The sequence below is a fragment of the Cheilinus undulatus genome, linkage group 17 (assembly GCF_018320785.1).
Source record: "Cheilinus undulatus linkage group 17, ASM1832078v1, whole genome shotgun sequence".
In the NCBI taxonomy this organism is placed as follows: Eukaryota; Metazoa; Chordata; class Actinopteri; order Labriformes; family Labridae; genus Cheilinus; species Cheilinus undulatus.
The window spans coordinates 40858689-40873204 of record NC_054881.1 but is presented as its reverse complement, the minus strand read 5'-3'; the positions used below and the strand labels follow the sequence as shown (position 1 = coordinate 40873204).

Sequence of the window (14516 nt, the reverse complement as noted above, 5' to 3'; positions counted from 1 at the left end):
TAAAGATGATATATGGATAGTTTGCTTAAGATCACCTTGCTAAGGCTTACATAGCTACATTAGCTTATCTTGTTGCATTAATTATGAAGCTAGTGTAGCTATTTTAGCTAAAGCTAATGAAGCTAAAGCTAGCTCACAAAGCAGCTAGGTAAGCTTTATAGGCATGCTATCATATAAAGCTATGTTAGTTTTGATTGAGTTTGCTTAAGATTGCACTGCAAAGGCTTACGTAGCTACTCTGGCTTATGCAGTCATGTTAATTACGTAGCTAGCATAGCTATGTCAGTTTTAGCTTAAGCGAGCCACTGTTGATGTAACTACCTCTAAAACGGGTCTTTACATAATTTAATCCTTGATTAGACCTCTGATCTTTGTCTGCTTTTCTTTATGAAATGTTTCTCAGTTTGTAATGTTTGCAATGTGTTTTTTCATGAATGTAATTACCAGGCTTTGTTTATGAATAATTATATTTTTTAAAAACTTAAACTAGAAATATGTTGTGGCGGCAAAATACAGCACTTCCTAATTGAGATGTACCATGTGTCAGATTTACAGTTTACCCAGACCTGTCTGTTGTAGCCCAAAATTCAGTCGCCAGTCGCAGGCATATTTTTCTTTACTTTTGTACAACAGAAGGAGATGGAGTTGCACTGTCCATACTTTATAGTAAATGGCTTTAAGTAAGTAATTGTATCAGAAGTTTAATCTTCATGAACATACTGTATAAAGCTAAACTTGGTGGGGAACAGTAGCTGGTAAAGATATGAAACATATTCACAGGTAAGCTTTAAGTGTTTAGCTCCTCTCTGTCCACCATTTTCTTCCTCCTCTCTGCCTTTCTATGGGGAAAAGGGTTCAAATTCAGCGGCCCTTGGGAGTCTGGACGTGTAAGCAGATCCTCATGAGCTGTACACTTCACATAAACTCACATTGTCTCTGTGCCTTCCCTTCAGCCCGCCTCCGCGTGCACAGCAGGAATGTGAAATGCACCTGAGCTGGATATTGCACGAGGAAGAATGACTGCACTGACTCGCCAACCCACCTGTTCCGGGACAGAAGTCTCCTTGGCAGGTCTGAGAAAAATCATTAGCCAGTCACTTTCCTAATCCCCGTCATCTGTGGTGTAGTTACTCTACAGGCAGGTCGTAGAGTCGGACAGAAATGGAGGAGTGCTGCCTTTCTGGTGAAGAACTGGAGAGACTGAGGATACACAGAGAAATAGAGAAACAGCTTCGTCGAGATAAAAGAGATTCTCATAGGGAGCTAAAGCTGCTGCTATTAGGTAAGTGCCAGTAGCTAATAGCTTAGCAAATAACCTCTCTATGTTCACACAATGTGACTAAAAATGTTTAAAGATATGTCCTCATCTTCACCTTTTGAGACATACTCACACATTAACATTTATTATAGTGTAAGGAATATTTATTTAAATATTTAATTGTTATCTAGCTGCGTGACTCAAACCATAATCTCAATATGGCACCATAAAGGTCAAAGCTCAGGCTAATATTATTCTAGAGGGGATCTTAAATGAACCTGGATAGGTTAAACCTGGGCTTATTTGACTTCTCTTTAAAATATATGTTGATATTTCCCTCCTAACCTTCTGCAGTGTTAACTTCATTTCAAGGTTTTTGCAATATAACATTTCATGCCAATTTAAACTTAAATCCTTTACAGACAATAAAATCAATAAACAAATTACTTGCGGAAAATACTAAGGTTAGTCTCAGGTATTCAGGGGATCCTGCACCACCCCGAATAAAAAGTCCTGAAGTGGGCCTTATGATGTGTTGTTGTTTATAACACACTATTTAATAGGGGTGAGAATCACGACTGGCCCCACGATATGATATTATCACAATACTTGGGCATTTTTTTGTTTTTCCATAAGTATCAAAAAGTTCTTGTTGCAGTCCCAAAAGTTTCTAGGAAAATGCCCACAGAAAATTCCCCAAAACTGGGGGCTTTAATTATCTGTTCAAAAGTTCCTGGAGATTCATCCTTTATTTGTTGAGAACTTTGCTTCCAAACCAAAAGTGCTAACCTTCTGTTGGTTGTAGAGAAACGTTCAAGGCAATGTCAAAAGTTTTAAGGATTCATCCTCTGGGGAACTGAAATATCACTGTACAATCAAGTGTAGATTAATCATAGAGTTTTTCTTTCATGTTTCCATCAAAACGAAGAGTGTCAGTGTTATTAAAGTGCTTTAAGGAAAGTTCAGAGATCACTTTAAGTTTTTGGGCTATCCTCTGGAGACCTGGACTATCATTGTCATATTCTGCCTAGATCAGTCGTAGGGTTTTTCTTTAATGTTTCCATCAAAACCAAGAGTGCCAACATTATTTTAGTGCTGGAAGGAAGGTTCAGAGACCACTTAAGGTTTCTGGGTTATCCTCTGGAGACCTGGATTATCATTGTCTTTTTTAAACTAGATCAGTCGTAGGATTTTTCTTTAACTATTCCATCAAAACCAAAGAGTGTCAGTGTTATTTTAATGTTTGAAGGAAGGTTCAGAGACCACTTAAGGTTTTTGGTTTATCCTCTGGAGACCTGGATTATCATTGTCATATTCAGCTTAGATCAGTTGTAGGGTTTTTCTTTAATGTTTTCATCAAAACCAAAGAGTGCCGACATCATTTAAGACTCCAAGGAAAGTTAGGGGATCACTTAAGGTTTGTGGGTTTAACCTCTGGAGACCTGAATTTTTCCTGTACATTCAAGTGTAGACAGATTGTAGTGTTTCTCTTTAATATTTCCATCAAAACCAAGAGTGACAGCATTATTTCAGACTTAAAGGAAAGTCAGGGGAGTACTTAAGGTTTGGGGTTCATCCTCTGGAGACTCAGAATATCCTTTTAAACAAAGTTTAATTCAGCCACACAGTTTTTAGATATTTTCATCAAAACCAAAAATGTGAACTCTATCTTAGAGCTTGAAAGGATGTTAGGGGCTCACTTAATTTTTTAGGGTTCATCTTCTGGCGACTATGAATGAATACGCAAAATATCACTGCCAGTCAATCCCACAAATCCAATCCATGTCGTAAATTCAAAACAAAATGCAGTCTTCTGGGGATCATGATCCACACAGAACTTTTAGAGATGTTTCAGAGTGGGATTTAAAAAAGTTACCTTTGAATCAAGCATGTGATGAATAAATGTAAGTTTAATACTTGCATTTGAAAGATGGATGCTGTGATTGTGTATCTGAAGCTGCCTTTACTTTAAATGCCATTGTACTCTGATTCTCCTAGTTCAGCTGAGACACCGTACAAAGACAACCATATCTGCAGCTGTAAAGCGGCGCTCTGACACGTGTGTTCTTTCTGACATTGTGACATGTTTTGCATTCCTTAAATAACTGGTGAAGCCCTGGTGACCCAGTTTTATAGTTAAAGGTAACCACAATAGATTTCCTTCCTCATTCATTCAAACTAGACTGCTCCATTCAAGACTACACAAGAACTGAGGGTTAGTGTGCAAATGATGGGTTAGATATTTATGACGCATAAACGCCATACCAATGAAAAAGCAGCCCATATAGTATAAAAGCTCGAGCTGGAAACTAGAGTGGAACACCCTCCTGTAAAGATCAGTGTGTTGGTGAACATTTTTTATTGCAGTTTGGTTGCTTACCTGATGTTCTTATCAAGAGTAATGTCCTACTAGGGAACAAGAAGCAGTTCAGTAATGCACTCAAGGACACCGCTGTTGTGAGACTATTAACTTGCACACAGAGTTCAACAAGTGGCTGTTACCAGACTGAAACTTGATTATGTGACTCACATCATTTGACTGTAAGTAAGTAAGTAAAACTTTATTTATATAGCACTTTTAAAACATTCAGTTACAAAGAGCTTCACAAAAAGGAAAATAAATAAATAAAACCGATAATCCACACAAGGAGAAAAATAAATCACATCATATCGTACATAATCAAACAAGACATAGTAATAAAACACAACAATTTGGAGGAGCTTCAAATTACAAGATCACAAGAAAGCCTGTCTAAACAAGTGAGTTTTTAAATGTTTCTTGAAACATTCCAGTGACTGTGCTGATCTGACAGAGTGCAGGAGTTTATTCCACAGGGTGGGAGCTAGCACAGAGAGGGCTCGATCACCTTTAGTTTTGAAATTAGAAGAAGGGATGTAAAGAAGGCCGAGGTTAGATGATCTGAGGGGGCGAGGGGGGATGTATGGGACAAGGAGGTCAGAAGGCCATGCAGTGCTTTATATGTGAGTAACAGGATTTTGTAGTTGATTCTGAATTTTACTGGAAGCCAATGGAGAGATGGAAGAACAGGTGTGATGTGGGAGCTGTGGCTGGATCTGGTTAGAAGTCTGGCTGCAGCATTTTGAACTGATTGTAGGTGGTTTAGGGAAGACTGCATCAGGCATGAGTATAGAGAATTACAATAGGGAGAAAATGAAAGTTGTGTATGAGAAGTTCCAAGTCTGAAGGGGAGAGCATTTGTCTGATTTTTGCAATGTTATGTAAATGTAAAAAACAGGTCTGTACAAGTTTTGTGATATGGTGTTCAAATGATACGTGTTGGTCGCAGATGATTCCAAAGTTTAGCTGTGGGTTTAATGTAAGAGTGATACGGGCCAATAGACTGTTCAGCTGATGCAGTGAAGTAATCAGGTCTAATTACAAGTATTTCTGATCTGTCGGGGTTGAGATGGAGGAAATTTAAGGACATCCAGTTTTTCATAGCAGCCAAGCAGTTATGGAGAGAGGAGAGATGATTGAGGGAATGTGGATTAACTGAAAAGTAAATCTGAGTATCATCAGCATAGCAATGATAAGACACATCCTCAAACTGGCTGTGTGGGGACATATTATGCAAAAATCACTTTTTCAGGCTTTTCTAACAAAAATATGTGCCCCTGGCCTGTCCACAATCCCCTCAAGTACCAGAAAAATCCATTTCCTTCCTCCCTCTTTCTCCACCTTTCAGAAAATGTGTGCTAAAACAAGTTGTTTTCAGATTTCCCCTCATGATGTCATGTGGGGAGTTAGCCCCGCCCCCATGTTCAGTTAGCCCTTCCCTCATGGAGGAATGTTCCGCCCTCCTCTCCTGATCCTCCTCAGCTGTCAGCTGAAAGGAGGATCAGGAGAGCCACATCCATTTAGCAACATCCATCTCCTGAGAAGGGTGGAGTCAGGGGCGGAGTCAGACAGCTCAGTAACATTTACAGCCACAGACACAGAAACAACTTCTGAGCAGGGCTGAAACAGAGGGCTTTTTAGACATGCAAAAGTCCAATACTGGAGTGTTTTTTTTCAGCAGCAGACTTCACAGGCATGTTTTGGAGATGTTTATAAACTCGTCTTAAAAGGGTAAAATATGTCCCCTTTAAATGCAAAAAAGGAAAATGCACGTGTTCATGCAACCATAGCATGGCATGAAAAACCAAAAAGAACCTATAAATACTCTCCCCCTCTTTGCAATCCAGAATTTTTTAATTGCTGATTTTATTCTTGCTTCCTTGATCTCATTTGCTCATTCCTTTCATTTTTAAGGCACTGGTGAAAGTGGAAAGAGCACTTTCATCAAACAGATGAGGATCATCCATGGCAGTGGGTACAGTGAGGCTGACAGGAAAGGTTTCACACGGCTGGTGTTCCAGAACATCGTCACAGCCATCCAGGCGCTGATCCACGCCATGAAGACACTGCAGATCGACTACTTTGATGACAAGAACATTGTAAGATTTTAAGGACTAAGCAAATGTTTCATTTTCGATCTCACTGTGTCACAGCAAAGAGAGCCTACAGAGTCTGAATCTACTGAGATCCTGCATCTTTGTGGTGTTGGAAAAAACACATTTGACAATGGGGAAAGTTGCTTTATCACACTTTGGTGGACACATCTTTGCCCACTCATAACTGCTCTGTTTCCATGCTGTTGGCCAGAAAGCTTCCTACACTGCATGGACAAAAGTATTCAGCCACCTGGCCATTACACCAACTCGGACTATTGTATTCAAAGTCATGCACTTTCATATTGAGTTTGCCCCTTTTACAGCTATCACAGCCTCCACTCTTCTTGAAAGGAGTGTTTCTGTGGGAATTTGGGCCCATTCATTCTGTAGAGCATTTATGAGGTCAAAATGATGTTGGAAGAGAAGGCCTGCTCACAATCTCCCTTCCAGTTCATCCCAAAGGTGCTTGATGGGGTTGAGGTCTCGGCTCTCTGTGGGCCATTCAAGTTCTTTCACATCAAACCATGTTTTTATAGTCCTTTGTGCACTAGAGCACAGTCATTTTGGAATAGAAATGGACCTTTTCCAAACTTGTTGCCACAAAGATGGAAGCATAGAATTGTCCAAAATGTCTTGGTATGCTGAAGCCTTCAGTGGAGACAAGGGGCCTAAACTTTGAAAAATAGCCCCGTACCATTATCCCTACCCCAAATAACTTCACAGGTGGCATAGTGCGGTCAGGTGGGTAATGTTCTCCTGGCATCCTCCAAACCCAGACTCACCCATCTGACTGCCAGAGAAGCATGATTCTTCAATCCACAGTCCATTGTTGGTGTGCTTTACACCACTTCATCAAACACTTGGCACTAGATTCTGTGTTGTGAGGCTTGCGTGCAGCTGCACAAGCATGGAAACCCATTCATGAAGCTCCTACTGTACAGGTTTAGTGTTTCCATTAATGCTAGTGGAAGTTCAGAACTCCTTTAGCAGTCACTAACCACACTCTGTGATTTTACGTCGTCTTCCACATCACAGCTGGGTTGCTGTTGTTCCTAAACACTTCCACCTTCTAGTAATATCACTCACAGTTGACTGTGGAATATCCAGCAAAGATTAAATTTCACAAACCGTCTTATTGCAAAGGTGGCATCCATCACAGCACCACGCTTCAGGTTGCTGAGCTCTTCCCATTTATGGTCACAAACGTTTGAGAATGTAGACTGCATGGCTAAGCGATGACTTTATATACCTGTGGAAACAGGTCTGATTGAAACACCTGAACTCAATAAGGTGTGGTAGCAGGCGTGGCCAAATACTTTTGTCCATTTAGTGTACCGTGGGTTATTGGAAAGTCTGATAAGCATTTGTATGCCAAGTTCAGCTCTCTTTTTCCATGAATGAAGTCCTTGTTAGTTTGTTTATTCCTTCAGTAGCTTCCAAAATATGGGTTGTTGATCATAATACAACTCAGATTAAGCCCTCTTCTTCTGCAGTGTTCTGTCTTTCTTTTTCCATGAGAGGCGCCACCTACTGCTCAAACTATTCCCTCTAATTGGCAGTAGTGGATGAAAATATGCTTATGTTTCCATTACACTTATGTTTTGTTTTGTCACATTTGTAAAAATGGCTTATTTTTAGATACATTTGGATGGAAGCCCTTCTAGAAATACAAGTGCATCTCAAAAAAAATGTATATATATATATATAGATATATATATATATGTGTTCAAGTTATTGATTTACTTCAAAGTCTGCGGTGTTTTCTATGTTAAAGGGGATAAATCTTGCCAAGGCGGTAGCGACCATCAGAAAGCAGCTAATTTAGAGATCATTCACCTCCCTAGCTGAAGGCATAAATTCCTGCCACTGTCCTGAATGCTTTCAGGGAACTGTCACATCTTATTTAGAGAAATGGAAAAAGTCTCAGTGATTTCTTCTGGTTTTTAAAGAGCTGTTTTCAAGCCCAGTGTTGGAGGTTGCCATGTTGGAAGCGTTCATTCTAAATAACTTTTGATCAATCTGGGACTCAGGCCTTTAGTGTCCTGGCAAACAGCGATGACTCGCCCATCTGTCTGTCAACTGAACCGCACCCAAAGTTATGCTGGTTAATCATAGCTGCATGTATTCATGGAATCAAAAGGATGAGTTACTTAAATGTCATCCTGCAAAGCTTTTACTGGTAAGGGAATGAGCAGTTGACTCCAAAGTAATTGCCTGAGCTTAACTGGACGATCAGGAAATTCTAGTTTTTTGTGGCACCCGCTGAATTATACAGTGGCTATAAAAAGCATTCACCCCCTAGAAAATGTGATCCTTTTATCGATTTTATGAACCAATTATGGTCAGTATGATAAAAACACTGCTTAAATTTAAAAGTGAAAATAGATTTCTACAAAGTAATGTAAATTAAACACAAGTATGAAATGTAAAATAAGTGACTGCATAAATATTCACCTCCTTCAAAGCGACTGACCTGATTCAACAGAGGTTGGTGCTAGTAGTCTCACAGTTAGTGAAATGGGGATTATCTGAGTGCAGTGAATGTGTCTCAGGTTACTGTAAGACACCTGTGACTGGAAGGTCCAGTCTCTGGTTAATCAGTATTTCTGGCTACCATTACACCCTGAAGACAAAAGAACACTCCAAGCAGCTCAGAGAAAAGTTTATTGAGAAGTGTAAGTCAGGGGATGGGTACAAAAAACCATCCATGGCACTGACGTCCCCAAGAGTTTGGTTAAATCTGCCAAGATCAGGCCATCTTCACAAACTGAGTGGGCGTGCAAGAAGGAGACTAGTGAGAGAGGCCACCAAGACACCTATGACTACTCTGAAGGAGTTCCAAGCTTCAGCAGCTGAGATGGGAGAGACTCTGCAGACAACAACTGTTGGCCAGGTTCTTCACCAGTCAGAGCTTTATGGGAGAGTGGCAAAGAGAAAGACACTATTGGAGAAAACTCAGATTCAGTCTGGACTAGAGTTCTCTAAATGGCATGGTCGAGTTGGAAAAAGTTCTTTGGTCTAATGAGACCAAAATGGAGTTCATTGGCCATCAAACAAGATGCTATGTTTGGCAGAAACCAAACACGCCATCCAGTTACACTGAAGTAAGGCTGGGTATTGCCATTGATTGCCTGAATAGATTTGATTCCCATACACAGACCCAATTCGATCCAATTTGATTCAATATCAGTTCATGGAGGATTGTTTTAGTTATGAAACCTATTTCAATCTGGACTAGAGTTTGCTAAATGGCATGTGGGAGACTCCATGGTTGAGTGGGAGAAAGTGTTTTGGTCTAATGAGACCAAAATGGAGCTTTTTAAACATCAGACAAGACGCCAAACACTGACATCACCACAAACACACCATCCCCACTGTGGAGCACAATGCTGGCAGCGTCATGCTGTGGGGATGCTTCTCAGCTAGCAGCCCTGAAGACTTGTAAATGTAGAGGGTAAAATGAATGTGGAGGACAGTCTTATTGAGTCTGCAAGAGAACTAGGGTTTTGGAGAAGATTCATTTTCCAGTAAGATAATGACTCAAAGCATACAGAGAAGCTTCACAGAAATGGTTGTAAGACAACAACAGGAATGCTCTGGAGTGGTTGAGTCAAAGCCCAGAACTCAGACAAATAGAGAATTTGTGGCTGGATTTCGAAGGGAGTGAATAATTTTTAAAGGCACTGTATGGCACAGCATCCCAGTCATTTCACAAGCATTTCTCTTTATACATCCTTCCACTTGGAAATTGTACCAGCATTTCACTTTCCCTCTGTAAACATGACATCAGCATGAATATGTTGATTTCCCCACCACAGAACCAAACTGCTTTACTCCATCAGTGCTTCTTTCGGTGTCCAAAACCTCCTGGATGGAGTTGTGTTACCTCTTCCACCTGAATGTCTATTAACAGGCCAGGCAGAGATTGAAAGTATGTGTTTAAATAAGTCCCGCGTGGATGTTTGTGTGTTTCAGAGCCATGCAGAGACGCTGAGCCAATTAGAGGCAGACCAGGTGTCCACTTTGGAGTCTTGGCAGGCAAACGCCATTAAGAGAGTGTGGAATGACCATGGTGTTCAAACGTGCTACGACCGCAGGAGGGAATTCCAGCTATCTGACTCTGCCAAATAGTAAGGCTTTTATTTATATTCATGCCTTTTACATACAGAGAACAGATCTTTCAGGGTGCTTCATGTTGCACTTTACAACTCAAGATTAATAGTGTGAATTTTAAGTCATTTAAAGTAAATCTAACATGCAAACTTCTGTAGGGTATTCCTTTTTATTCAGCCAGGTTTATGTTTGGATATTAAACTCTTTATATTCACCTTTCAGCTACCTGAGTGACTTGGACAGAATCACAGCTGTGCCATACATCCCGACACAGCAGGACATCTTGAGGGTCAGGGTCCCTACCACAGGCATCATAGAGTACCCCTTTGACCTTTCTAAAGTCATCTTCAGGTAAGATATATGTTTTTTCCTTCCACAGAAAAATTATAGGAGTTTGCACAGAAAAAAATGGAGGGATTTGGTCAAAAAAGTTTATCCCAGTAGTTCATTCAGGGAGTGCTCTGTTCCAAAAATAAACAGATGGTTTGGGAATCTCCAAGTTGTTGTTGAAATGTGTAAGCACAGAGGCAGGATGGTTTGGTAAAGTCCTTTCACCCCGATCTGCATTTGTAGGTAGTAATGTGGGTGTGATGGGGGAAAGCAGGGGAAGCAGATTATGTCAGAGCATGTCAGAGGCTTTTTAGTCATTTTGAGGCTCCATGAAACAAGCACTGTCTCCATCTTTAGGGTCAGAACTGAATTTTGAGAAAAATGCGTTTAAATTTGCAGCTGTCATTGCCTGGGACGGATAATAAAAGGACCTGAAATTTTAATGACTTGGGGACAGATTCACTAAAGCGCTGGTTCCCAACCTGCTTTGATGTTGTGAAAACTAGATGTGCATACAGTGCTTAACAAATTTATTAGACCACCCTAACCCTAACCAAAGTGAGGTTTATGCCACAACTACCCTAAATTAACAGCATTAGTAATTACCAAAATCATTTTTTTATGTTTCTGCAATGGTTAATACACCAATATGTAGAAGCTCTTTAACTGAATTGATATTTTTAATGCTAGAATATAATTATTATTGTTATCCATGAATTTTCAAATTTACTGATTTACAAAAAACTGAAAAAAATAGTAAAACACATTAATATTTCCTGATCAATATGTCAAATTATGGTTATTTACTTGCATTCCTGAACAGAAAAATGAGTTTTAGTGGTTGAATGTTATGCTTGATTAATTTCTGACTTCTCAGAGAAGCCCAGTGAGCCGACTCAAATTAGGGTGAATTCAGTTTGAAATTCCTCATTCCTGTTCAAAATGGTTAAATGTAGAGAGCTCACTGAAAATGAAAGAGTCCGCATTAAAGCACTTCATGATGCTGGATGGTCTCTGAGACAAATATGACAGGTGGCCTTATAAATTTGTCATATTTGTCTCAGAGACCATCCAGCATCATGAAGTGCTTTATTGCGGACTCTTTCATTTTCAGTGAGCTCTACACGTTTTACCATTTTGAACAAGAGTGAGGGATTTCAAACTGAATTCACCCAAATTTGAGCCGGCTCACTGGGTTTCTCTGAGAAGTGCAGAGAGCCACACTGAAAGCTTGCCTTGGCAGAGAAGATGTTTTTTCCTGACTCGCTTTGGCGTCAATTTTAGATAATCATCTACGGCAGCGGTAGCCTGCACAAGAGTAGCGCATGCACACAATGCAGTTTGTCACTCTGACTCGTCATGAATGCGACGGACAAAACATTCTTCCAGTCACCTTCTGAAGATTTTCAGAGACGTCCAGCCCTTCCCAAAGGCTTGCTTCATGCAAATGAAAAAGGGTTTGGTACTACTGCACTAAAGAATAGTGCAGCTTTTTATCCTTTTTAACTGTGCTAGTGGCAAAAAGATTGCATTAAGAAGACTGCATCAAAGAGACTGCATCAAAAAGACTGCATCAGAAAGATTGCATCAAAATAATTGCATCAAAAATGTTGCATTAAATAGACTGCATTTAACATATTGCATCAAAAAGATTGTATAAAAAGACTGCATCAAAAAGATTGCATCAAAATATTGCATCAAAAAGATTGCATTAAAAAGACTGCATCAATGAGATTGCATCAAAATATTGCATCAAAAAGATTGCATCAAAAAGACTGCATCAAATAGATTGCATCAAAAAGACTGCATCAATAAGATTGCATCAAAATATTGGATCAAAAAGATTGCATCAAAAAGACTGCATCACAAAGATTGCATCAAAATATTGGATCAAAAAGATTGCATCAAAAAGACTGCATCACAAAGATTGCATCAAAAAGACTGCACCAAAAAGACTGCATCAAAAAGATTGCATCAAAAAGACTGCATCAAAAAGATTGCATTAAAAAGACTGTATCAGAAAGACCACATTGCAAAGGGCAAGTCCAATCCAAATACTGCCCTGCCAAGCAGCACCTTCTCCCATTAACCCTTCTGAAAATGGGGCATAGGAGGAAGAATTTAAGAAATGTGGCACAAAGTTGCTTCACTTATATACAAATCAGCCTCTTTACAAATAGCAACAAACTACAAAGACAGCATTGGCTTCAGCAGGAAGTGAAAGTGATGCAATAAAACACCAAATGAAACCAGGTATCAAACTAGCGCTACTTCCCCCTCACCCTCTTGGAGAATAGAACATGAGTCACTTTAGAATAAAACATATTTTAAAAATTGAATCACATTTATTATCCCTATATTTCAGCCTTATTTTCTATCTAGAAACTAAAAAAAAAATCTTGCTTTCCTTCAATAATTGGTCATGTGTGCCTAGGATGGTGGACGTTGGTGGGCAGCGCTCAGAGAGGAGGAAATGGATCCACTGTTTCGAGAACGTCACCTCCATCATATTCCTGGCTGCCCTGAGTGAATACGACCAAGTCCTCTATGAGAGTGAGAATGATGTGAGGTCAAATCTTTCTTCTACTTTCATGTTCATAACTCAATTATCCCTTTAGAGAGCTTTAGAGACAGCTGCACATTTAAGACTGCTCTCACCTCGTTCTCCAGAATCGGCTGAGAGAGAGCATTGCCTTGTTCACGACCATCCTTTCTTACCGGTGGTTTCAAGACTCCTCCACCATCCTCTTCTTGAACAAAACAGACCTGCTGGAGGAGAAAATCACACAGTCTCATTTGGCAGCCTACTTCCCAGCATTTAAAGGTGAAATATAAAACCTTTTTGCCCGTCATTGTGCACTATTCTTAACGTCTGATTATGAAGCCAGTCAGGAGAAAAGCAAACAATGTAACAAGCATTTTCCAACTATCAAGTCAGTGACAGAGTAGTTAATATTACTGAGTGACCAAGCTGTGATTTCTCCATGTACTAAATGATCTCTCAGTTTAATCTCAAAATTAACCAGTGCCCTCTGATTCTGACCACAGGACCTCAGGGTGACCTCAAAGCTGCCAAAAACTTCATCCTCCAAATGTACGTGGAGCAGCACAGCGGACACCACAAACCTCTCTACACTCACTTCACCTGTGCCACAGACACGGAGAACATCCGTGTGGTTTTTAAAGCCGTCAAAGACACTCTTTTCAGAGATAACCTGGAAAAGTTCAACCTTGAATGAGGAGAACGCAGGACAAAGAGACAGAAAGCAGGTCATACAGTGACATGAACAGTTTTATGGACCTTTTATCTGCTGACGATCGCACATTGTTTGAAAGCATCAAAGAAAGGCAGACAGCAGAGTCAGGTAAGGTACACCTATCTGAGCACAGTAACGTTTTCTTGAATCACAGTCCATCAGAATGGTTAAAAACAGGTTTTCTTCAGCAACAGGAAAAAGGACGATCATAAAGGCAGTTTGTTTTAACAATGTGTTGCAGAAAGATTTCTTTTTTCTCCATTACTGTCTGCAGACAGTCAGTGAATGGTATCAAACTGGTCTGACGATGTCTTATCTGCTAAAAATGCAACTCACCCCACCTTACAGCTCCGCAAGGAGGAAGTAAATTGATAGCCTGCAGGGAACAACAGTGCCTTAGTTTATATTTGTGCAAATATTTTTGTAGGGCAGCACCAACCATGTAGTCTATGAAATGTTCCTTTTTCACTGATTTTTACTTATTTTAAAATCTAGACATTAAAACTGGGTTATATGTGTTTTCAAACAAGCTGGATTCTGGGTTTTCTTTACCTGCTATTTCACTTGTGACAGCTTTATTTTACAATATTACATGATACAATACAATCTAGTACAACCTGTCTCTGACATCCCCTGTTATATGAACTTGGCCTTCAGTTTGGAGATGGCACTAGGCCTCACTCCAAATAATGCTGCAACTTGTTTTTTATGGAACACCAGTTTGAAATCGCCCTATCACATGGGTCCTATCCAGATCGGTCAAACATGGCATGCCGATTCTTGGAGCAGACACCGACTGACCACTGGGGGTGAAGAGGTGAGAGGGTCAGACACAGCCAGCAGTGTGAGTGAGAAGACGGATCCAGGTCTGCGTAAGAATTTTCTTTTTAAAAAGCTGGAGAATGTTAGTGAAGATAAAACTAAAACTGTGGGTACATGCTGCAGTGATGAACTGTCTTTACACCGAAGCACAACAAGCCTGAAGTTCCACAATGTTAGCAAAGATGCTAACAACAACGGGATCAAGCCATGGTCATGTTTGTTAACAATGTTAATCCAGTGTAGAAGTCCGCAGTGGAATCGGTAAAATTGAAGTTAATTAG

General features: G+C 40.0%; 1 protein-coding gene across 2 annotated transcripts; it reads left to right on the top strand.

Annotated features, from left to right (window-relative positions):
* The first annotated feature begins 802 nt into the window (after positions 1-802).
* On the top strand, positions 803-14386 carry LOC121525149 (guanine nucleotide-binding protein subunit alpha-14-like). 2 transcript variants are annotated; one of them, XR_005993208.1, is made up of 8 exons: positions 803-1282; positions 5532-5716; positions 9689-9843; positions 10049-10177; positions 12591-12720; positions 12827-12980; positions 13205-13521; positions 14168-14386. XR_005993208.1 is itself a non-coding variant. In XM_041810977.1 (7 exons), the coding sequence occupies exons 1-7, from the start codon at positions 1162-1164 to the stop codon at positions 13393-13395; spliced, it is 1065 nt and encodes a 354-aa protein (XP_041666911.1). In that variant the 5' UTR covers positions 803-1161; the 3' UTR covers positions 13396-13916. The 2 variants fall into 2 exon arrangements, 1 of the variants encoding a protein (XP_041666911.1); XM_041810977.1 differs by lacking the exon at positions 14168-14386 and having other exon boundaries at positions 13205-13916.
* Positions 14387-14516: the final 130 nt, after the last annotated feature.

Bases quoted from the DNA above. Each gene is read 5' to 3' on its own strand.
- LOC121525149 (XM_041810977.1), top strand. From the start codon at position 1,162: ATGGAGGAGTGCTGCCTTTCTGGTGAAGAACTGGAGAGACTGAGGATA. The intron at 1,283-5,531 runs GTAAGTGCCAGT...TTCATTTTTAAG, and splicing joins GCTAAAGCTGCTGCTATTAG to GCACTGGTGAAAGTGGAAAG. The intron at 5,717-9,688 runs GTAAGATTTTAA...TGTGTGTTTCAG, and splicing joins ACTTTGATGACAAGAACATT to AGCCATGCAGAGACGCTGAG.